Source organism: Macaca nemestrina, chromosome 9, assembly GCF_043159975.1.
Source record: "Macaca nemestrina isolate mMacNem1 chromosome 9, mMacNem.hap1, whole genome shotgun sequence".
NCBI classification, from domain to species: Eukaryota; Metazoa; Chordata; class Mammalia; order Primates; family Cercopithecidae; genus Macaca; species Macaca nemestrina.
The window spans coordinates 111,435,217-111,460,351 of record NC_092133.1 but is presented as its reverse complement, the minus strand read 5'-3'; the positions used below and the strand labels follow the sequence as shown (position 1 = coordinate 111,460,351).

Genomic DNA, 25,135 nt, shown 5'->3' with positions numbered 1-25,135 from the left:
GAATTACTTATTTATTCCCATTTTCTCTTTCTGGCTTTTTAAAAAAAATGGATATATATTGCAAGTATTTATCACTGGTTTGCTGCTTTTTTGGGGGCCTCTCGGTGGCTTCTTAAGCCCTGGTTGAGCTCAGCTCTAGTAAATGATGAGAGTGCTGCTTGTCTGGAATTGGGGAGGTCTCAAACGGTTTATCCCAGCAGTGTGGGAAGGCTGGCCAGGGATTTGGGCCAAAGGATTTGGGAATGAATGTTCCTTCTACATCGTGGTCCTGCTGAATAGCCACTCTGATATGGCATCTCCTTTGGTCAAGTTACAGAGTTTCCAGGGCTGGGGATGGTAGTTTTACTTTTCTTCTGTCTCTGTCTGTCGTTGGTAATATTTCTCACTTTAGGCAGTCACAATGCGTCCTGAGAGTTAAAGCAAGTCAAGTCTCCTGTCAAGGAACCCAGCGTTGTGGGAAAGCTGGTTGACCCCCTCATTCTTACTTTTTGCAGTGTAGAAATTTGGAGTTGGGGGAAGATTTTCTTCTGCATGTTTGTGGCAGGACAGAATGTGGGGAAGGGCATCATGGATGTGGAAATTCAATTTTCCTACCATCTGCCCAGAGTTTTTTCACTTCTTTGAGGACCCAGAGAAGTGGGAAAACTCTAGGCAGATGGTAGGAAAATATGTCCCATCTTTATATTTATGTTCCGGGTTGTTGCTGGTGAAAATCTCAGTGCTTTGTATTTAACTTATGAGAAGAGTGCCACTATAGTGAATTTGGTATCCACTGGGAGTTGTGGTTTAAAACAAGAAATAACCACCTACTGCCTTAATAAGTACTTATTATTAAGCTAATCTAATTTTTAAAAATGTTTAAAGAAGTTTGCCCTGAGCCAAATATAAGCGACCAAGGCAATTGGGTTACAGTTTGGTTTTATACATTTTAGGGAGACATAAGACATCAGTCAATACATGGGAAGTATACATTGGTTTGGTTAGCAAAGGTGGGGGACAACTTGAAGGAGGGATGTGTGTGGGGGGCGCTTACAGGTCATAGATGGATTCAAGGTTTTCTGACTGGCAATTGATTGAAAGAGTCAAGTTATTATTATCTAAAGATCTGGAATCAATGGAAAGGAGTGTCTAGGTAAAGAGAAGGGGCTTGGAGACCAAGTTCTTATTATATGAAGTCTCATAGGTGGCTACCCTTAGAAACAATAGATGGCAAATGTTTCCTGTTTAGACCTTTAAGAGGTGCTGGACTCTCAGCTAATCTCTTCAAGGTTGGGAGGAAAGGGGAAAGATCTAATTACGTTAATTAAATTAATAGAAGTTATTTACAGATGCAAATCTCCCCAGTAAAAGATGGCTTTGCAGGACTGTTTCAAAATATGGCAAAGAAACATATTTTGGGGTCAAATATTTGGATTTCTTTCTTTATCTGTCATGTGATGTGATGCCAGAGTCAGGTTGGAGAGTAAGCAATGTTATATAGGGTTAAATAAAATGCGTCTATTTAGATTTTATGGTTTATAGGGCATGTCTTCCCAGGCCCCTTAAATAGGAATTTCAGCAAGAGAGAGAAAAGGTCAGAGATTGGTCCTCACTGGGATAGCCAGGTTGCTAGTTTACTCTAGAAGTAACCCCTCCCTCAGTTTGTTTCTTGCTACATATGTATCTAACTACCTGTTTGCTTGAGAATTCCAAAGGCTAATCTTGAAACAACCCAGGCAGGAAGCAGAGAGGGTGGTTGCAATTTTCTCCCTTCCAGGAAGAAATTGGCGCAGTTAGTCTATAACCAGACCCATGCAGAGATGACACCATCCAGGCTTGTGGATGGTCTGTTACTCCAGCTAGCCATCAGAAAGCAACAAGCAGACCTACACCCAATGCCTCTCCTGTGCATCATTTCCATACCACCTTTCCCCTTAAACATCCTCTAGGCGGCTTGAGATTTTGAGATGGCTTTTTGAGACTTAAGTCTTGCCATCTCACAAGCTGCTAGCATTTGATTATATCTATTTCCTCCCAGCAAACCTCATGTTTTGGTTAACTTTTATTTTAGGTTTAGGGGTACATGGGCAGGTTTGTTATATAGGTAAACTTCGCATGTCATGGGTGTTTGGTGTACAGATAATTTTATCACCTGGGTAATAAGCATAGTACCCGATAGGTGTTTTTTCTGATCCCATTCCTCCTACCACTCTGCACTCTCAAGTAGGCCCCAATGTCTGTTGTTACTCTCCTAGAATCCATGTGGTCTTGTTGTTTAGCTCACCCTTATAAGTAAGATAATGGGGGTATTTGGCACTAGCCATTTGGATAATGGCTTCCAGCTCCATCCATGTTGCTGCAGAGGATATTATCTAATTATTTTTTATAGCTATGTAATATTCCATGGTGTATATGTATCACATTTTCTTTATCCAGCCCACCGTTGATGGGCATTTAGGTTGACTCCATGTATTTGCTATTGTGAATAGTGCTGCAATAACCATATATGTGCATGTGTCTTCATGGTAAAATGATTTATATTCCTTTGGGTATATACCCAACAATGAGATTGCTGGGTCAAATGGTAATTCTTTTTTAAGTTCTTTGAGGAATCACCACACTGCTTTCCACAACTAATTTACACTAATTTACACTCCCACCAGCAGTGTGTAAATTTTCCCTTTTCTCCTCAACCTCACCGGCATCTGTTACTTTTTGACTTTTTAATAGTTGCCATTGTGACTGGTATGATATGATATTTTATTATGGTTTTGGTTTGCACTTCTCTAATGATTACTGATGTTGTGCATTTTTTGTATGTTTGTTGGCTACATGTATGTCTTCTTTTGAAAATTGTCCATTCATGTCCTTTGTCCCCTTTTTAATGGAGTCATTTTTTCCTTGTAAATTTAAGTTCCTTATAGAATGTGGATATAACACCTTTGTCAGATGCATAGTTTACTAATATTTTCTCCCAATCTCTAGGTTGCCTGTTTACTCTGTTGATAGTTTCTTTTGTTATGCAGAAGCTCTTTAGTTTAGATCTCATTTGTTTTTGTCTTTGTTGAAATGGCTTTTGGCATCTTTATCATAAAATCTTTGCCAAGTGCTATGTCCAGAATGGTATTTCCTAGGTTATCTTCCAGAGTTTTTATAGTTTTGGGTTTTCATTTAAGTCTTTAATTCATTTTGAGTTGATTTTTGAATGTGGTGTAAGGTAGGGGTACAATTTCAATCTTCTGCATATGGCTGGCCAGTTATTCCACCCTCAGTTTTTGAATGGGGAGTCCTTTCTTCATTGCTTGTTTTTGTCAGGTATGTTGAAGATCAGATAGTTTTAGGTGTGCAGCCTTATTTCTGGCTTCTCTATTCTGTTCCATTGGCCTAGGTGTCTGTTTTTGCACCAGTACCATGCTGTTTTGGTTACTGTAGCCCTGTAGTATAGTTTTAAGTTGGATAGTGTGACGCCTCTAGCTTTATTCTTTTTGCTTAGGATTGCCTTGGCTATTCTGATTCTTTTTTGGTTCCTTATGCATTTTAGAATAGTTTTTTCTATTTCTGTGAAGAATGACATTGGTAGTTTGATAGGAATAGCTTTGAATCTTTAAATCGCTTTGGGAAGTATGACCATTTTAACAATATTGATTCTCACTATCCATGAGCATGGAATGTTTTCCCATTTGTTTGTGTCATCTGATTTCTTTGAGCAGTGTTTTAAAGTTCTCGTTGTGGAGATCCTTCACTTCCATAGTTAGCTATATGCCTAGATATTTTATTCTTTTTGTGGCAGTTGAGAATGCAATTGCATTCCTGATTTGGCTCTTGGCTTGGATATTGATGTATAGGAGTGCTACTAATTTTGCATATTGATTTTGTACCCTGAAACTTTGCTGACGTTGTTCATCACCTGAAGGAGATTTTGGGCCAAGGCTATGGAGTTTTCTAGATATAGAATCATGCTGGCAAACAGGGGTAGTTTCACTTCCTCTCTTCCTATCTGGATGCCCTTTATTGCTTTCCCTTGCCTGATTGCTCTTGCCAGGACTTCCAATATTGTGTTGGATACAAATGGTGAGAGAGGGCATCATTGTCTTGTGCTGATTTTCAAGGGAAATGCTTTCAGCTTTTACCCATTCAATATGATGTTGGCTGTGGTTTTGTCATAGATAGCTTTTATTATTTTGATGTATGTTCCTTCAATGCCTAGTTTATTGAAGGTTTTTAACATGAAGAGATGTTGAATTTTATTGAAAGTCTTTTCTGCCTCTATCGAGATAATAATGTGGTTTTGGTTTTTAGTTCTGTTTATTTGGTGAATCAGATTTATTGATTTGCATATGTTGAATCAACTTTGCATCCCAGGGATAAAGCCTATTTGATCATGGTGGATTAGGTTTTTGATGTGCCTCTGGAAGCAGTTTGCTAGTATTTTGTTGAGGAGATTTTTGTATCTATGTTCATCAAGATATTGGCCTGAAGTTTTCTTTATTTGGTGTGTCTCTGCCAAGTTTTGGCATCAGGATGATGCTGGCCTCATAGAATGAGTTGGGGAGGAGTCCTCCTCCTCAGTTTTTTTGAATCATTTTAGTAGGAATGGCACCAGCGCTGCTTTATATATCTGGTAGAATTTGGCTGTGAATCTGTCTGGTCCTGGGCTTATTTTGGTTGGTAAGCTTTTTGTTACTAATTCAATTTTGGAAATCATTATTGGTCTGCTCAGGGATTCAGTTTCTTCCTGGATCATTTTTGTGGTTGTATGTGTCCAGGAATTTATCCATTTCTAGTTTGATGTACTCATTTCTAGTATAGATTTTCTGGTTTGTGTGCATAGAGGCGATCATAGTAGTTTCTGATGGTTATTTGTATTTCTGTGGTGTCAGTGGTAACATCTGCTTTGTCATCTCTAATTGTGTTTATCAGGATCTGCTCTCTGTTTTTCTTTATTTATCTAGCTAGTGGTCTATCTTATTAATTTTTTATAAAACCAATTTCTGGATTTGTTGATCTTTCATATTTTTTTTATATCTCAGTTTCTTCAGTTCAGTTCTGATTTGGGTACTTCTTACTTTTTACTTGTTTTGGGGTTGGCTTACTCTTCTCTTCTTCTAGTTGTGAGGTTAGGTTGTTAATTTTAGACCTTTCTAACTTTTTCATGTTGGGCATTTAGTGTTATAAACTTCCCTCTTAACATTGCCTTAGTTGTGTCCTAGAGTTTCTGGTATGTTGTATCTTTGTTCTCATTAGTTTCAAAGAACTTCCTAATTTCTGCCTTAATTTCATTGTTTACCCAAATGTCTTCAGGAAGGGGTTGTTTAAATTCCATGTAATTGTATGGTTTTGAGTGATTTTCTTAGTCTTGATTTCTATTTTTATTTTGCTGTAGTCTGAGAGTATGGTTGGTATGATTTTGATTTTTTTTTTAAAATTTGCTAAGGATTATTTTATGGCCAGTTAGATTTTTTGGAGTACGTGCTATGTCGTGATGAGAAGAATGTATATTCTGTTGTTTTTGGGTGGAGCGTTGTGTAGTGTCTATTTGTCCACTGGTCAAATGTTGAGTTTAGGTGCTGAATATCTTTGTTTATTTTCTGCCTCAATGGTCTGTCTAATACTGTCAGTGGGGTCTTCTGTCTAATAGCAGTGTCCCACTATTATTGTGTGTGGGTCTAAGTCTCTTTGTAGGTCTCTAAGAACTTGCTTACCCTGGGTATCAATTTGCGTGGTCCTATGTTGGGTGTGTATATGTTTAGAATAGTTAAATCTTCTTGTAGAATTGAACCCTTTACCAATATGTACTGCCCATCTTTACCTTGTTTGATCTTTATTCACTTAAAGTTCATTTTGCCTGAAATTAGGTTTGCAACTCCTGCTTTTTCCTGTTTTCCATGTGCATGGTAAATTTTTCTCTTTTTATTTTGAGCCTATGTGGATTGCCTGTGAGATGGATTTCTTGAAGATAGCATACCATTGGGTCTTGCTTCTTTTTCCAGCTTGCCACTCTGTACCTTTAAATTTGGGCATTTAGCCTATTTACATTCTGTGTTAATATTGATGTGTATGAGTTTGATCTCGCTATCATGTTGTTAGCATTTGATTGCCTGAAAAGGATCTTATTTCTTTTCCACGTATGGCATTCAGTTTGGCTGGATATGAAATTCTTGGCTGGAAATTTTTTTCTTTAGGAATGCTGAATATAGGCCTCCCCCCTGCCCCGCCCCCGATCTCTTCTGGCTTGTAGGATTTCTGCTGAAAGGTCCACTTTTAGCCTGATGGGTGGGGTTCTTTTTGTAGGTGACCTGCACATTCTCTCTAGTTACCTTTATCATTTTTTCTTACATGTTGACTTTTGAAAATCTGATGATTATGTGTCTTGGGGATTATCTTCTTGTGTAATACCTTTCAGGGGCTCTGTGTATTTCTTGGATTTGAATGTTATCCTCTCTAGCGAGGTTGGGTAAGTTTTCATCAGTGATACAGTGAAATATGTTTTCCAGGTTGCTTGCTTTTTCCCCGCCTTTTTCAGGAATACCAATAAGTCATAGATTTGACCTCTACCTAACCCCAGATTTCTCAGTTTTTTTTCATTTTTTATCTTTGTTTTTGTCTGATTGATTTATTTTAGAGAGCCACAGGCGTGGATAGAGTTGCTCGCCCTGCTTTCTGTGTGTTTCCAGGGCAGCAGGAGGCAAATTCAGGCAGAAGTAGGACCACTAAGTTAGAAGCTCTAGCAGGCATGGCTCGCCTGGCTACCAGAAGTGGGGGTGGGTGGGGATGCCTGGTCTATAGTCTAGATGCTTCCTGGGACAACAGGAAGGTACACCCTATCGCTGAGTTTACACAGAAGCATGGCCACTGGGCTGGAAGCTCTAGAAGGTGTTGCCAATATGAGTTTCCATGGGAGGGGTGGGTGGAGTCACCTGCTCAGCTCTCTGGGTATTTCCTGGGAAAGCAGGAGGCTGCACCCTCCAGCTGAGTTCACACAAAAGCAGGACTGCTGGGCTGGAAGCTCTAGGAAGCCTCACCTGCCTGGCTACCAGTGGTGGGGGTGGGTGGAGTGGCCAGCCGAGTTCGGCCCAAAATGGGCCTGCTAGTTCGGGAGCTGGCCTTGAGCCCCATCTGGCAGGAAGACATGGATAAATCGTACAGCTCCCAGGTACTGCAACTGTGGTTTTTACTGAGGCAGTGACATTGGTACTGGTCTGCCCTTGGGCCCAAGGCTTGTAGAGGTCTCCGTGGACGCAAGAGTTGCCCCCACAAAATGTCCCAGTGGCTCCTACGTCAGTCTAGAAATGTGGTAGAGTTGGTGGGGGCCCAGGGGGTTTCTCCCATTCCCAGTCTTGCACAGGTCCCTGTGGAGAGCTGAATCCCGCTAGGGGCTCTCACCCTTTCCCATGTTGGAAAATGGTTCACTTACTCAACCTTTCCCATACTGAAAGGTTCTCCTGGCTCTGCACTGAGCCCAGACATGCTGGTGTCCCACCTCACTCATGTCTGCTCTTTGTGTTACCCTGCTGCCTTGATGGATCATAACGTGGTTTCTCAGATGATCGGCCTGCAGGGTCAATGTTTACTAGCCCCTTTTGTTTCTGATCTGTGAGAATGGTGCATATGAGATGATTCTAGTCTGCCATCTTGTCCAAATATCCTAAAATTTTAAATAATTTTTAACTGTTAATTTTTTCCCTTGCTTTCTTGTATAAAATGATCTTGTACTGGTACGCAGGCGCCTGGCAGTTATTGGTCTCACCATGGAGTGGAAAGTGCTTGCGCTCCAGGCCCGAAAGAAAAGGACCATACCCAAGAAGGACAAAGCCCAAAGGAAATCTGAAACTCAGCACCGAGGCTCTGCTCTCCACTCCAAGAGTGATCTACCAGAGCAGGAAGAGGAGATTCTGGGATCTGATGATGATGAGCAAGAAGATCCTAATGATTATTGTAAAGGAAGTTATCATCTTGTGAAAATTGGAGATCTATTCAACGGGAGATACCACGTGATCCAAAAGTTAGGCTGGGGACACTTTTCAACGGTATGGTTATCATGGGATATTCACGGGAAGAAATTTGTGGCAATGAAAGTAGTTAAAAGTGCTGAACATTACACTGAAACAGCACTAGATGAAATCCGGTTGCTGAAGTCAGCTCGCAATCCAGATCCTAATGATCCAAATAGAGAAATGGTTGTACAACTACTAGATGACTTTAAAATATCAGGAGTTAATGGAACACATATCTGCATGGTATTTGAAGTTTTGGGGCATCATCTGCTCAAGTGGATCACCAAGTCCAATTGTCAGGGGCTTCCACTGCCTTGTGTCAAAAAAATTATTCAGCAAGTTGTTACAGAGTCTTGATTATTTACATACCAAGTGCCGTATCATCCACACTGACATTAAACCAGAGAACATCTTATTGTCAGTGAATAAGCAGTACTTTCGGAGGCTGGCTGCAGAAGCAACAGAATGGCAGCAGTCTGGAGCTCCTCCACCTTCTGGATCTGCAGTCAGTACTGCTCCCCAACCTAAACCAGCTGACAAAATGTCAAAGAAGAAGAAGAAGAAATTGAAGAAGAGGCAGAAGCGCCAGGCAGAATTACTAGAGAAGTGAATGCAGGAAATTGAGGAAATGGAGAGAGTCAGACCTTGGGCAAAAAAGACCAAACAAGCAAGAAGAATCAGAGAGTCCTGTTGAAAGACCCTTGAAAGAGAACCCACCTAATAAAATGACCCAAGAAAAACTTGAAGAGTCAAGTACATTGGCCAGGATCAAACACTTATGGAACGTGATACAGAGGGTGGTGCAGCAGAAATTAATTGCAATGGAGTGATTGAAGTCATTAATTATACTCAGAACAGTAATAATGAAACACTGAGGCATAAAGAGGATCTACATAATGCTAACGACCGTGATGTCCAAAATTTGAATCAGGAATCTAGTTTCCTAAGCTCCCAAAATGCAGACAGTAGCACATCTCAAGAAACAGACTCCTATAACATCTGAGGTGTCAGACTCCATGGTGTGCCAGTCTTCCTCAACTATAGATTAGTCATTCAGTGAACAGTACATTAGCCAACTTCAAGAAAGCATTCGGTCAGAGATACCCTGTGAAGATGAACAAGAGCAAGAACATAATGGACCACTGGACAACAAAGGAAAATCCATGGCTGGAAATTTTCTTGTTAATTCCCTTGAGCCAAAAAATGCAGAAAAGTTCAAGGTGAAGATTGCTGATCTTGGAAATGCTTGTTGGGTGCACAAACATTTCACTGAAGATATTCAAACGAGGCAATATCATTCCTTGGAAGTTCTAATATGATCTGGCTGTAATACCCCTGCTGACATTTGGAGCATGACATGCATGGCCTTTGAACTGGCCACAGATGCCTATTTATTTGAACCTCATTCAGGGGAAGAGTACACTCAAGATGAAGATCACATTGCATTGATCATAGAACTTCTAGTGAAGGTGCCTTGCAAGCTCATTGTGGCAGGAAAATATTCCAAGGAATTTTTCACCAAAAAAGGTGACCTGAAACGTATCACGAAGCTGAAACCTTGGGGCCTTTTTGAGGTTCTAGTGGAGAAGTATGAGTGGTCTCAGGAAGAGGCAGCTGGCTTCACAGATTTCTTACTGCCCATGTTGGAGTTGATCCCTGAGAAGAGAGCCACTGCCACCGAGTGTCTCCGCTACCCTTGGCTTAACTCCTAAGCCCCTGGCCAGCACCACAGCAGAGATCACATACTGACCCTCAGCCCTTCCCCTCCAAGCATTTTCCTCTTCCCTTTTTAGGGTGAAACTCTTTCTTCAAGAGTTTCTAGTTTTTTTTTTTTTTTTTTTGTAATCCAACATGTTCATTTGGGTTTGCTTACTTGACACTGTGGAGATCCCCACAGCCATTGGGCATCCTAGGTGAATTTGGCCTTGGTTGGGCTCTACCAAAGACTAATGGACTAAAATGTGAAACTGCCTCTTGCCCTGTACCTTTCCTTCCCATTAGGACATCCTTTAAATTATAAGCATCCTTTTTGAAAGAGCTATGAAGGTGTATGAACCCATCCTTTTATTCATTAAGAGTCAAATTTTCTAGTGTATATTCTATTGCCTGCATGAGGATGAGGAGGGGAAAGGGTGTTAATTCTGTGTACACCAGCAGAGACATTAAACTTGCTGTGTCCAGGCTGCATCATCTTCCTGGACTGTTTCTGTTGTTCTGTATGCTCACATTTTTTCTTGCAACTTTTAAGCTACTATCTTTTGTAGTTAACTGTATGAACACCAAATTTGGGTACCATTTTATCACTGTTCAAAGCACTGTCAAATTCCTTTCATCCTTTAATAGTTAAGATCTTTGAATCTTTAGTCTGATTTTTAATGTAAGCAAAAACAGAACCATTGAATAGTAATTTCTTGAGAACCTCAGGTGTTCTATAGACAGTCCTTTCCTATATGTCTTCTATTACCTTAAGACCAGAGTTATTTTGGTTGGCTGTTTTGTTTTATATTTTGTTTTTGTATCCGTGGCTGGCACTTTACTCATTGCACTAGAGTTTATTGCCCCATAACTAAAGGATCAGGATGATGGTAGAACAGAGATCTGGGTTTCAGAGCTTTCCCATTTAAGAAAAATAGATCTTGAGATTCTGATTCTTTTCCAGACAGTCCCTGCTTTCATGTACAACTTTTTCTTTACCTTGCCCAAAATTCTGGCCTTGAAGCAGTTTTCCTCTATCGCTTTCCCTTTCTCATTTTCTCAGAGGCTCGAGTCTTTAACCCCAATTGAAAGAACCAAGGGGAGGGGTGGGATGGCACTTTTTTTTTGTTGGTCTTGTTTTTTTTTGTTTTTTTGGTTGGTTGGTTGTTTCTTAAGATTAGCCATTCTCTGCTGCTATTTCCCTACATAATGTCAGTTTTTAGCCATAATTTTGACATGATTGAGATGTACTTGAGGCTTTTTTTGTTTTAATTGAGGAAAGACTTGGCAATTTTTTTTAGGATGAGCCTCTCCTAGACTTGACCTAGATATTACACATTCCTCCAGTAATATTGAAGAGCAAAAGGGGCAAGATTGGGGTCACAGCTGCTTCTTCAGCATGGACCAAGTGGGCCTTGGGGATTACACATTCTTGAAGTGGCTATAGGACTCAAATTTACAGAAAGCCACAGAGGTGCAACTTGAGGCTCTACTGCTAGCAAGCCACCAGTGAGGCTGTTGGGTAACCACCTTTCTATACAGGGTATTGGAATCTACTTTGTCATTTATCCACCAACAGTGACAAAGAAAGAGTGGTGCCGTTATGCAATCCATTTAATTCATAAACATATTACTCTGAGTAACTGACTGGCCATCCATGGGATCCTTCATTGGGTACTCCTGAAATCAGACATGTTCCTGTAGAAAGAATTCTAAGTTAGGCTTCCTATGCACCTATCAAGAATCAAGATAATAGATTGTATCAAACGATGGCAGGGAAATATTTTAGCAATTCTAATCCACTTTGGGTTTTCAGCTGTTTTTACATCTAAAGCAATAGACTAGAACTGAATTCTCTTCTACATTGTAAAATCACAGTTGTGGAATTACAGAAATTCTGGTGATATTAAGATGAAATAACAAAACACACAAAAGGCCCTATTTTAACAGTTGACACGACAGTAAATTTTGAGAGAGAGAGAAACTGTAACTTCATTTTAGAAATGCTTCTCCACCAAATAAGGGGTTTTCCCCCTATTGTTTAAGGAACCAGATGGATTGAAAGATGTGGAAATAGGCAGCTGTAGAACTTGATCTTCCAAGTACCCCATGTACCTTGATTGAGCTTAATTATAATACTGTCAAATTGCCATGATCTCACTAAAGGATTTCTATTTGCTGTCAGTTAAAAATAAAGCCCTGAATACATTTTTATTCTTTCTACTGAAAAGAAAAAGATCTTGTACTACACAGCAGCTCAAGAATACTTTAAAACGTGATTAGTTCTGCTATAATATTTGTTTGAAATGCAAACTTGTTCTAACTTAATTGAACAATTTGAGCATAGTTTGAATTTCACATGTGCTTAATTAAGCCGTTTCATCTGCAAAAACAATGAGTGAAAGCAGAAGGGCTGGGTGCGGTGTCTCACGCCTGTAATCCCAGCACTTTGGGAGGCCGAGGCAGGTGGATCACCTGAGGTCAGGAGTTCAAGACCAGCCTGATCAATATGGTGAAATCCCGTCTCTACTAAAAATACAAAAATTAGCTGGGTGTGGTGGCAAGCCCCTGTAATCCGAGCTGCTCAGGAGGCCGAGACAGGAGAATTGCGTGAACCCAGGAGGTGGAGGTTGCAGTGAGCTGAGATTGTGCCACTGCACTCCAGCATGGACAACAGAGTGAGACTCCCATCTCAAAAAAAAAAAAAAAAAAAAAAAAAGAAAAAAAGCAGAAAGCAACTTTCTCCATCTACCTTGGTTCACCTGTGTATAGTATGCCACACCAGCCCATATCTGGTGGTATGACATTTTAATTTCAGGTAATTTCCTTCCACTGTGCAATAACTCACAAGTTGCAACCTATTCAATGCTCACTTTCACAAACAAGTTTCAGGTCTTTCTCAAAATAAAAGTCTGTATTTCTCATGGTATTTATGTAGTCTTAATCATTTAACTGTGTACTATAGTACTGTTTTTCTTAGGTTTTATTTTTAAAAATATATTACCTACAAGGTTTTTGCAAGATGTGCACCTAACCCATTTCCCCCATACATCCTACAGGTTTTATTGCGTGTTTTTGCATAGTGAGGCAATTTTCTGGAAGGCATATGCCACATTATAACATAATTGATTGTAATTGTCAGAAAAATTTAAATGTTTTAATATGTATTAGCTTATATACAACTTACACCACATAAAGCACTATTACAAACAGACCAGATGTGTCATTTTGTTTTGCTTCTATGCAGATAATTTTTCTTGAAATGTTGTATAGTGACTCTTAGAGTAAAATGTACATTAGCAATATATATTATCATATTTTTCTATAACTTATTGTGTTTTCAACCCTTTATTTCTGGCTTATATAAAATTATACAGAAAATTAAGTCTACAAATAATCGAACAAAGAAAGCTGCGAAAACAGTGAAGAGAAAAGACAAAGGAAAATCTGAGGATTCAGAAAAGTAAGACATAAAGATACATGTTAATCTTTTTTTCTTATTAATTTATATTTTCTTTTTATAAAAACAATTTAAAGTCAAATAAACTTATGAATAAGCTTTTGAAAACATAAAATTGACAAACACATGTTTTTATTAGCATATCAGTATATGATTATGGGATAAAGCTAAAAAGGGAAGAACAAAGAACCAAAAATGGACTGGAAGAGGAGATTGAACCACAATACATTCAGAAATAGGTGAACAGAATTAAATCTTTAATTTTAGGAAAAAAGGATTTACATTGTTTCTTTGATGGTCTAGCTCATGCTTTGTAATTTGTTAACTCCACAGTCTTGGCTGTTCTTTTCTACTGTACTTATTAATTGTATTATTCTTATAAAAAGTTATTTATTTTTTGTGTATGTGTATTATTATAAAGTAGCATTTTTAAGTAAATATTTTCTTTAGTATTATAAAATAATTATTGCATTTGAATTTGCCTGGTTAAACCCTGATATTAAAATATTTTTTAAAAGGAAACTATGAAGTCAAACTTTATAGAGTTCGACAAATCCTGAAAATAAATTCATGGGACAAATGGCTTTGACCTTTAACAAAAAATCACCCAAGAAGAAAAAATGACCAATATGCTTTGAATATCTGTCTTTTCACATCTTAATCATAGCAGTGAGAAGTTAGCTTGGGAAATGTTATTCAGTTGTTTGTAATTTAGCCTGTATGAATTTTATGTCTCTTAGAAATACGAATTTTTTAAAAAAACTTCATTATTTTAAAATGGTTTAAAAAGTCTCCTCAAGAAAGCAAAGCAGTGATACATTTAAAAATATCATGATGCATTTTAAAACATTTTATGTTACAGGAAGATGTCTTCAGAAAAAGAGTTTAAAATAAAAGAAGATTTGGATCAAGTACAGGTAACACACCCACGGTCTGTATGCATCAATATTTGATTAATACTTGCTCTGATAGTCATATGTAGAGAAACATTATTATGTATGGGATTATAGGTATATATATCTGTGTGTATGTGTGTGTGTCTCTGTGTGTGTGTGTGTGAACTAAAATTCTTCCTGAGATAATGTCTTTCTTGTTGATGGACTCTTCTCATCAAGGTTCAGAAAATGAAATGGCAAACCCGGGCATATTTATGTCAATATTATGAAAATTACCATGGTTTAAACAACTACAGAGGAAAGAACATCATATTGGGAGTCAGAACAGCAACTTACTGGTTATATGACTTTGGAGAATTTCCTTTAACCTATTTGAATTTCAAATTTTTCAAAACTTTTGTAACCCAAATGTATAAAACAATAGGTACTCTATTTGTCTGAAAAAGGTATAAACATTTTACTCTACAAGCCAGAAGAGAGTGGGGGCCAATATTCAACATTCTTAAAGAAAAGGATTTTCAACCCAGAGTTTCATATCCAGCCAAATTAAGTTTCATAAGTGAAGGGGAAATAAAATTCTTTACAGACAAGCAAATGCTGAGAGATTTTGTCACCACCAGACCTGCCCTACAAGAGCTCCTGAAGGAAGCACTAAACGTGGAAAGGAACAACCAGTACCAGCCATTGCAAAAATATGCCAAAATGTAAAGACCATCGATGCTAGGAAGAAACTGCATCAACTAACGAGCAAAATAACCAGCTAACATCATAATGACAGGATCAAGTCCACACATAGCAATATTAACCTTAAATGTAAATGGGCTAAATGGTCCAATTAAAAGATACAGACTGGCAAATTGGATAAAGAGTAAAGACCCATCAGTTTGCTGTATTCAGGAGACCCATCTCACGTGCACATAGGCTCAAAATAAAGGGAGAAAGAGCTACCAAGCAAATGGAAAACAAAAAAAGGGCAGGGATTGCAATCATAGTCTCTGATAAAACAGACTTTAAACCAACAAAGATCAAAAGAGACAAAGAAGGCCATTACATAATGGTAAAGGGATCAATTCAACAAGAGGAGCTAACTATCCTAAATATATATGCACCCAATTCAGGAGCACCCAGATTCATAAAGCAAGTCCTGAGAGACCTACAAAGAGACTTAGACTCCCACACAATAATAATTGGAGACTTTAACACCCCACTGTCAACATTAGATAGATCAACGAGACAATGTTAAAAGGATATCCAGGAATTGAACTCAACTCTGCACCAAGTGAACCTAATAGACATCTACAGAACTCTCCACCCCAAATCAACAGAATATACATTCTTCTCAGCACCACATTGCACTTATTCCAAAATTGACCACATAGTAGGAAGTAAAACACTCCTCAGCAAATGTAAAGGACAGAAATTATAACAAACTGTCTCTCAGACCACACTGCAATCAAAATAGAACTCATGACTAAGAAACTCAATCAAAACCGCTCAACTACATGGAAACTGAACAACCAGCTCCTGAATGACTACTGGGTACATGACGAAATGAAGGCAGAAATAAAGATGTTCTTTGAAACCAATGAGAACAAAGATACAACATACCAGAATCTCTGGGACACATTTAAAGCAGTGTGTAGAGGGAAATTTATAGCACTAAATGCCCACAAGAGAAAGCAGGAAAGATCTAAAACTGACACCCTAACATCACAATTAAAAGAACTAGAGAAGCAAGAGCAAACACATTCAAAAGCTAGCAGAAGGCAAGAAATAACTAAGATCAGAGCAGAACTGAAGGAGACAGAGACACAGAAAACCCTTTGAAAAATCAATGAATCCAGGAGCTGGTTTTTTGAAAGGATCAACAGAATTGATAGACCACTAGCAAGACTAATAAAGAAGAAAAGAGAGAAGAATCAAATAGATGCAATAAAGAATGATAAAGGGGATATCACCACTGACCCCACAGAAATATAAACTACCATCAGAGAATATTATAAACACCTCTGTGCAAGTAAACTAGAAAACCTAGAAGAAATGAATAAATTCCTGGACGCTAACAGACACTTCTGAAAAGAAGACATTTATGCAGTCAACAGACACATGAAAAATTGCTCATCATCACTAGTCATCAGAGAAATACAAATCAAAACTACAATGAGATACCATCTCACACCAGTTAGAATGATGATCATTAAAAAGTCAGGAAACAACAGGTGCTGGAGAGGATGTGGAGACATAGGAACACTTTTACACTGTTGGTGGGACAGTAAACTAGTTCAACCATTGTGGAAGACAGTGTGGCAGTTCCTCAGGGATCTAGAACTAGAAATACCATTTGACCCAGCCATCCCATTACTGGGTATATACCCAAAGGATTATAAATCATACTGCTATAAAGACACATGCACATGTATGTTTATTGCAGCACTATTCACAATAGCAAAGACTTGGGACAAACCCAAATGTCCATCAATGACAGACTGCATTAAGAAAATGTGGCACATATACACCATGGAATACTATGCAGCCATAAAAAAGGATTAGTTCATTTCCTTTGTAGGGACATGGATGCAGCTAGAAACCATCATTCTCAGGAAACTATCACAAGAACAGAAAACCAAAACACTGCATGTTCTCACTCATAGGTGGGAATTGAACAATGAGAACACTTGGACACGGGACAGGGAACATCACACACCGGGGCCTGTTGTGGGGTCAGGGAAGCAGGGAGGGATAGCATTAGGAGATATACCTAATGTAAATGATGAGTTAATTGGTGCAGCACACCAACATGGCGTATGTATACATCTGTAACAAACCTGCACGTTGTGCACATGTACCCTAGAACTTAAAGTATAACAAAAAAGAAAAAAAAAGGTATAAACGTTTTAAGATGCAACGAAAAACTTCTTCAGAAATTGTAAACTCTACATCTGACTCTGGTTTATGTGATCCCATCAAAGGAATAAAGGTAACCTGTTATTACATTTTGAGTTTTGAATATTTTTTTTCTTTTGCTACATGTTAATTTCTTTTTTTGGATTTACATTTTATTCAAAGGATAAATACAAAATTAAGAAAGAGTTCCAATTCAAAGCAAATATGCTTGATATTTCAAAACAATTCTACATACAAAGTACAATAGGAAAAAAACCAAAAGCCCCCATAAATTAGAGTGGCTAGACATTCAAGTCTAGCAGAAAGAAACTTGGAATTTAATGCAATGTTATTTCTCTTGCCTAGAAGCTAAAGCCTTAATCGTCTCAGATATCTTCCATCTCCTTATGGGCATTTCTTGAAGACAACAATGGAGCAAGCTTTTTAATGAACTTGCCATAGTAAAAAACGAATGATAGATGCCACACTGGAAAGAGGACAACAGTGTAACGTAAAAGGGAGCTACTGGCAGAAATAAAACTAGTGATACTGATAATATCTAGACCTTTGCAGATGTTTAGATTACTGTACAATCTTAAATTATTGTTTATCAACTTTTGATCTCACAAATTAAGAATGTACTAGTCAAGAACCAAGTAGTTATACCCAGTTCACAATACTGTTTCCTTCACTTGCCCTTTAGATATAATGGATCTGGAATTCTCAATGAGTATTACATGGTTTGGGAATTCTGGCAATTTTCCTTCCATGACCTCCCTATACTTACCTCCATTTCAAAATATACAAAGCTGAGTGACAGAGGCAAAAATTAATTCCTAAAGATCCAAAGGGTAAACAATACCTGTCAAATTTGATATGTCTGGGCAGGATGTGGTGGCTCACGCCTGTAATACCAGCACTTTGGGAGGCCGAGGCAGGCAGATCACTTGAGGTCAGGAGTTCGAGACTAGCCTCGCCAACCTGGGGAAACCCCGTCCCTATAAAAATACAAAAATTAGCTGGGCATGGTGGCATGCGCCTGCAGTCCCAGCCACTCCGGAGACTGAGGCAGAAGACTCGCGTGAACCCAGGAGGCGGAGGCTGCAGTGAGCCGAGACCGCACCACTGCATGCCAGCCTGGGCAACAGAGCAAAACTCTGTCTCAAAAAAAAAAAAAAATAAAAAAATGTAGCCTCTGGAAAAAATGACGCATGTTGGTGGGGCAGCCTTAGGCTCTGGTGCGGAAGAGAGAGGGAGAGGTGGAGGAGGGAGAGAGAGAGACCAAAGATTGGGATGAATTCTACAAGCAGGCAAAACAGCACATCTATCCATTCAGATCACCCTGGCATAACTGTCTCCTGAAAAACATAGCAAATGCTCTAACTACTAGGGATAGACTCTAGTTTGCTGTTCATAAAAGGGTTCTGTAAGGGAATCTTTGCTCTATAATTAACAGAGTGCCAGATATAACAGAAACTTTAGATTGTCTTGCTACTCACTGACCTTAAATATTATCCTTCTTTTGCAACTATCAAGTCACTTAAAAATTTTAATCATCACATACCCTATAAACTTCCTATAAACAACATGTTATTGCAAAATGTTTAAAAAGATGTGAGAAAATATCTGTAGAGTGTGGTATCAGAAAAAGCAGAGCCTTTTCTTTCCCAAATGATTGTTTCCCAAACTGGAAAGTTGAGTTAGAGACAGTTACATGTTAATTTCTTAACAACCATCTAGCATTATATCACCCATTTCAGTCAATGGCTGGAGTTAAGTGTACAAGTATGTACAAGTGTACAAGTATGTATACACCTGAATGACCCAAGAACTAGATAACATATACTTTGTAAAAAATGAGGGTACCACATAAAATAGTGAATATAAAATGTACTATTTTATGGTATTAGTTTTCTATTGCTGCATAGCAAGTTACCACAAATTTAGCAGCTTAAGCAATTTATATTATCTCATAGTTTCAGTGGGTTAGGCATCTGAGCATGGCTTAGCTGTGTCCTATGCTGTAATCAACTTATTCTCACCAGGCTATTATCAAAGTGTTGGCTGGGCTCCATTCCATTATATATCTTGGGAATCCTCTTCCAAGCTCAAGTGGATATGATAAACTTCAGTTCCTTGCAGTTGTAGGGCTGAGGCACTTAGCTTCTAGGGACAGTCTGCAGTTTCCTGCCACATGGTCTTTTCCACAGATTGTTGATATCATAGCACCTTTCCTCCTCCCCTTCCTCCTCTTCCTCGTCTTCCTCCTCCTCCTTCTTTCTTCTTCTACAGTGTCTCACTCTGTCACCCAGGTTGGAGTGCAGTGGCATGACCCTAACTCACTGCAGCCTGAACTCCTGGGCTCAAGCCATCCTCCCATTTCACCCTTCCAGGTATCTAGGACTATAGGCATGCACCATCACACCCTGCTAAGTTTTATGTTTTTTAGGTTTTGTTTTTTAACACCAAGCTCTTGCTATGTTGCCCAGGCTAGTCTTGGATTCTTGGCCTCAAATGATCCTCCTGCCTCAACCTCTGAAATTTTTGGGATTATAGGCATAAGCCACCATGCCTGGCTAGCTCACTTCTTCTTTTGGGTGAATGAAGAGTCTCTCTTGTCTGCTAAGACAGAGTTCTAATATAATGTAACTTGATCATGGGAGTGACATCCTCTCACTCTTGCTGTATAATGAACCTAATAAAGGGAGTGGCATCCTATCACTTTGCCATATTCTATTGGACAGAAGCAAGTCACAGGTCCCACCCACACTCAGAGGGGCTGGATTATTATATATGGCATGACCCTAGGGGTGAAGGTTATGGGATTATCTTAGATTTTTACCTGCCATATTATTTTATTTAAAAAAATTTATTTTTATTTCTGTGGGTATATATATAAGTGTATATATTTATGGGATACGTGAGATTTTGATACAGGCATACAATGCATAATAATCACATCAGGGTGAATGGGTATCCATCTCCTCAAGCAGTTTTCATTTCTTTGTGTTATAGATAATCCAATTATACTTTCTTAGTTGTTTTTATTATTTATTTATTTTTAAATTTATTTTTCCATAAGTTATGGGGGTACAGGTGGTATTTGGTTACATGAGTAAGTTCTTTAGTTGTGATTTGTGAGATTTTGGTGCACCCATCACCCAAGCAGTATATACTGTACCATATTTGTAGTCTTTTATCCCTCACGCCCCATCCCACTCTTGCCCTCAAGTCCCCAAAGTCTACTGTATCATTCTTATGTCTTTGCATCCTCACAGCTTAGCTCCCACATATCAGTGATGTTATGAGTAAATATTCGGTGCTGCCAAAGAAACAGCACTGGAACATAAATTTAATTTTCTCAGCAAGACAATTTTACTTCTATAGAAGGGTGTGACTTGCGGATGGAGCAATGGTGGGAGCACACTTGAACAAGGGAGGGGAAAGGGTTCTTATTCCTGATGGAGGTAGCCCCTACTGCTGTGTCGTTCCCCTATTGGCTAGGGTTGGACTGCACAGTCTGAGCTAATTCCGATTGGCTATTTTAAAGAAAGCAGGGGTATGAGCTGGAGTTGAGTGAGTAGTTTGGCAGGAAGGGCAATTACAGAACAGATAATTCAGGTCAGAGCAGGTGACCAGAGTGACTCAGGACGGAGCAGGTAACCAGGGGTGACTCAAGATGTATCAGGTGACCAGGGAAACATATGGAACTACTGATTAGAACTGGTGGAAAAGGTTGTTTACTGAAACTAGGGGCAAGGAGAATGAAGAAGTTAAACTTTAAAATGGAGGACAAAGAACTGGGGATCTGAACATCCTGATACACTGGTTCTTTGGAGAGGATCTCAGAAATCATTGTACTTAACAATTTACCTTTGAAGAGTAATTTATTATATCCTACAGTGAGAGCATCCGGTGTTCAGTTTTCCATTCCTGTGTTACATCCACTTAGAATAATAGTCTTCAATCTCATCCAGGTCACTGCAAATGCTATTAATTCATTCCTTTTTATGGCTGAGTAGTATTCCATCATATAAATATACCACAGTTTCTTTATCCGATTGTTGATTGATGAGCATTTGGGTTGGTTCCATGATTTTGCAATTGTGAATTGTGCTGCTATAAACATGTGTGTGCAAGTATCTTTTCTGAATAATGACTTCATTTTCTCTGGGTAGATACCCAGTAGTGGGATTGCTGGATCAAATGGTAGTTCTACTGTTAGTTCTTTAAGGAATCTCCACACTGTTTTCCATAGTGGCTGTACTAGTTTGCATTCCCACCAGCAGTGTAGAAGTGTTCCCTGATCACCGCATCCACACCAACATCTGCTGTTTGATTTCTTGATTATGGGCATTCTTGCGGGAGCAAGGTGGTATGGCATTGTGGTTTTGATTTGCATTTCCCTGATCACTTGTGATGTTGAGCATTTTTTCATATGTTTGTTAGCCATTTGTATATCTTCTTTTGAGAACTGTCTATTCATGTCCTTAGCCCACTTTTTGATGGGATACCTTGTTTTTTTCTTATTGATTTGTTTGAGTTCACTGTAGATTTTAGGTGTTAGTCCTTTGTCAGATGTATAGATTATGAAGATTTTCTTCCACTCTGTGGGTTGTCTGTTACTCTGCTGACTGTTCCTTTTGCCCTGCAAAAGCTTTTTAGTTTAATTACGTCCCAAATATTTATTTTCGTTTTTATTGCATTTGCTTTTGGGTTCTTGGTCATGAAATCCTTGCCTAAGAAAATGTCTAGAAGGGGTTTTCCAATGTTATCTTCTAGAATTTTTATAGTTTTAGGTCTTAGGTTTAAGTCCTTAATCCACCTTGAGATGATTTATGTATAAGGTGAGAGATGAGGATCCTGTTTCATTCTCCTACATGTAGTTAGCCAATTTTTCCAGCACCATTTGTTGAATAGGGTGTACTTTCCCTACTTTATGTTTTTGTTTGCTTCATCGAAGATCAGTTGGTTGTTAAGTATTTGGCTTTATTTCTGGGCTCTCTTTTCTGTTCCATTGGTCTAAGTGCCTGTTTTTATACCAGTACCATGCTGTTTTGGTGACTATGGCCTTATAGTGTAGTTTGAAATCAGGTAGTGTGATGCCTTCAGATTTCTTCTTTTTGCTTAGTCTTACTTTGGCTATGGGGGCTCTTTTTTGGTTCCATATGAATTTTAGGATTTTATTTTCTAGTTCTGGGAAGAATGATGGTGGTTTTTTGATGGGGATTGCATTGAATTTGTAGATTGCTTTTGGCAGTATGGTCATTTTCACAATATTGATTCTACCCATCCATGAGTATGGGATGTGCTTCCATATGTTTGTGTTATCTATGATTTATTTCAGCAGTGTTTTGTAGTTTTCCTTGTAGGTATCTTTCAACTCCTTGGCTAGGTATATTCCTAAGTTTTTTTTTTTTTTTTTTTTTTTTTCCAGTTATTGTAAAAAGAGTTGAGTACAAGAGTTCCACTTGGTTGCTGTTAGTGTATAGAAGAGTTACTGATTTGTGGACATTAATCTTGTATCCGGAAACTTTGCTGAATTCTTTTATCAGTTCTAGGAGCTTTCTGGAGGTGTCTTTAGGGTTTTCAAGGTAAATGATTGTCAGCAAACAGTGACAGTTTGACTTCCTCTTTAACGATTTGGGTGCCTTTTATTTCTTTCTCTTGTCTGATCGCTCTTGCTAGGACTTTCAGTACTACGTTGAGGAGGTGTGGTGAGAATAGGCATCTTTGTCTTGTTCCAGTTCTCAGAGGAAATGCTTTCAACTTTTCCCCATTCAGTATTATGTTGGCATTAGGTTGTCACAGATGGCTTTTATTACATTAAGGTATATCTCTTGTATGCTGTTTTGCTGCGAGTTTTAAGGGATGCTGGATTTTGTTGAATGCTTTTTCTGCATCTACCGAGATGATCATGTGATTTTTGTTTTTAATTCTGTTTATGTGGTGTATCACATTTATCGACTTGGGTATGTTAAACCATCCCTGCATCCCTGATATGAAACCCAGTTGATCATGGTGGATTATCTTTTTGATATATTGTTGGATTCAGTTAGCTAGTATTTTGTTAAGGATTTTAGCATCTATGTTCATCAAGGATATTGGTCTGTAGTTTTCTTTTTTAATTATGTCTTTACCTAGTTTTGGTATGAGGGTGATACTGGCTTCATCTAATGAATTAGGGAGGGTTCCTTCTTTATCTTATGGAATAGTGTCAAAAGGTACCAATTCTTCTTTGAATGTCTGGTAGAATTCTGCTGTTAATCCATCTGGTCCTGGCCTTTTTTGCTGTTGGTGGTTTTAAAATTACCATTTCAACCTCACTGCTTGTTATTGGTCTGTTCAGAGTATGTAATTATTCCTGATTTAAGCTAGGAGGGTTGTATTTTTCCAGGAATTTATCCACCTCTTCTAGGTTTTCTAGTTTATGTGTATAAAAGTGTTCATAGTAGCCTTGAATTACCTTTTGTATTTCAGTAGTGTCAGTTGTAATATCTCCTGTTTTGTTTCTTAGTGAGATTTTTTTGGATTTTCTCTCTTCTTTTCTCGGTTAATCTTGCTAATAGTCTATCAGTTTTATTTATCTTTTCAAAGAACCAGCTTTTTGTTTCATTTATCTTTTGTATTGTTTTTCTTTCAATTTCATTTAGTTCTGCTCTGATCTTGGTTGTTTCCTTTCTTCTGCTGGGTTTGGGTTTGGTTTGTTCTTGTTTCTCTAGTACCTTGAGGTGTGACCTTAGAGTGTCAGTTTGTGCTTTTTCAGTGTTTTTGATGTAGACTTTTAGGGCTATGAACTTTCCTCTTAGCACTGCCTTTGCTGTATCCCACAGGTTTTGGTAGGTTGTGTCATTATTGTCATTCAGTTCGAAGAATTTTTAAATTTCCATCTTGATTTTGTTTTTGACCCAAAGCTTATTCAGGATCAGGTTATTTAATTTCCATGCATTCGCATGGTTTTGAAGGTTCCTTTTGGAGCTGATATCCAATTTTGTTCCACTGTGATCTGAGTGCTTGATATACTGTCAGTTTTCTTAAATTTTCATAAAAAAATGATAGGCACATTTTATGGCTTTATCATATGGTCTATCTGCAGAAAGTTCCATGTGCTGTTGAATAGAATGTGTATTCTGTGGTTGTTGGATGAAATGTTCTGTATACATCTGTTAAGTCCATTTGTTCTAAGGTATAGTTTAAATCCATTGTTTCTTTGTTGACTTTCTGTCTTGATGGCCTGTCTTGTGCTGTCAGTGAAGTATTGAAGTCTCCCACTATTATTGTGTTGCTGTCTATCTCGTTTCTTAGGTCTATTAGTAATTGTTTTATAAATTTGGGACCTCCAGTGTTAGGTGCATATGTACTTAGGATTGTGATATTTTCCTGTTGGACAAGGCCTTTTACTATTACAAAATGTCCTTCTTTGTCTCTTTTGGCTGCTGTTGCTTTAAAGGTTATTTGTGGCCAGGCGCGGTGGCTCACGCCTGTAATCCCAGCACTTTGGGAGGCCGAGATGGGCGGATCACGAGGTCAGGAGATCGAGACCATCCTGGTTAACACGGTGAAACCCTGTCTCTACCAAAAATACAAAAAATTAGCCGGGCATGGTGGTGGGCACCTGTAGTCCCAGCTACTTGTGAGGCTGAGGCAGGAGAATGGCGTGAACCCGGGAGGTGGAGCTTGCAGTGAGCTGAGATTGTGCCACTGCACTCCAGCCTGGGCGAGACTCCGTCTCAAAAAAAAAAAGTTTATTTGTTTGATGTAAGAATAGCTAACCCTGCTCGCTTTTGGTGTCCATTTGCATGAAATGCCTTTTTCTGCCTCTTTACTTTAAGTTTATGTGAGTCCTTATGTGTTAGTGAGTCTCCTGAAGGCATCAGATAGTTGGTTAATGAGTTCTTATCCATTCTGCAGTTCTGTGTGTTTTAAGTGGAGCATTTAGTCCAATGTTAGTCATGAAATATGAGGTACTGTTGCGTTCATTGTGCTCTTTGTTGCCTGCGTACTCTGGGTTTTTGTTTGTTTGCTTTTGCTTTTACTTTTTAATTTGTATTTTTGTTTTATAGATCCTGTGTGATTTATGCTTTAAAGAGGTTCTGTTTTGATGTGTTTCCAGGATTGTTTTAAGATTCAGAGCTCCTTTTAGCAGTTCTTGTAGTGGTGGCTTGGTAATGGCGAATTCTCTTACCATTTGTCTGAAAAAGACTGTATCTCTCCTTCATATATAATGC

The 25,135-nt window shown here is 38.6% G+C and overlaps 1 protein-coding gene and 1 pseudogene across 12 annotated transcripts in view; both read left to right on the top strand.

Moving 5' to 3' along the window:
• LOC105479927 (coiled-coil domain containing 7) overlaps positions 1-25,135 on the top strand; it is a 436,030-nt gene that overhangs the window by 81,473 nt on the left and 329,422 nt on the right. For 11 of the 12 annotated variants that reach the window (XM_071070238.1, XM_071070239.1, XM_071070240.1 and 8 more), the window contains 2 exons: positions 13,046-13,131; positions 13,991-14,045. The exons of the other annotated variant lie outside the window; for it this stretch is intronic. In XM_071070238.1, coding sequence (XP_070926339.1) covers positions 13,046-13,131; positions 13,991-14,045 — 141 coding nt within the window. The remainder of the gene's footprint in view (positions 1-13,045; positions 13,132-13,990; positions 14,046-25,135) is intronic. 12 annotated transcript variants of the gene reach the window in all.
• Positions 6,006-13,034, top strand: LOC105479923 (SRSF protein kinase 1 pseudogene; annotated as a pseudogene).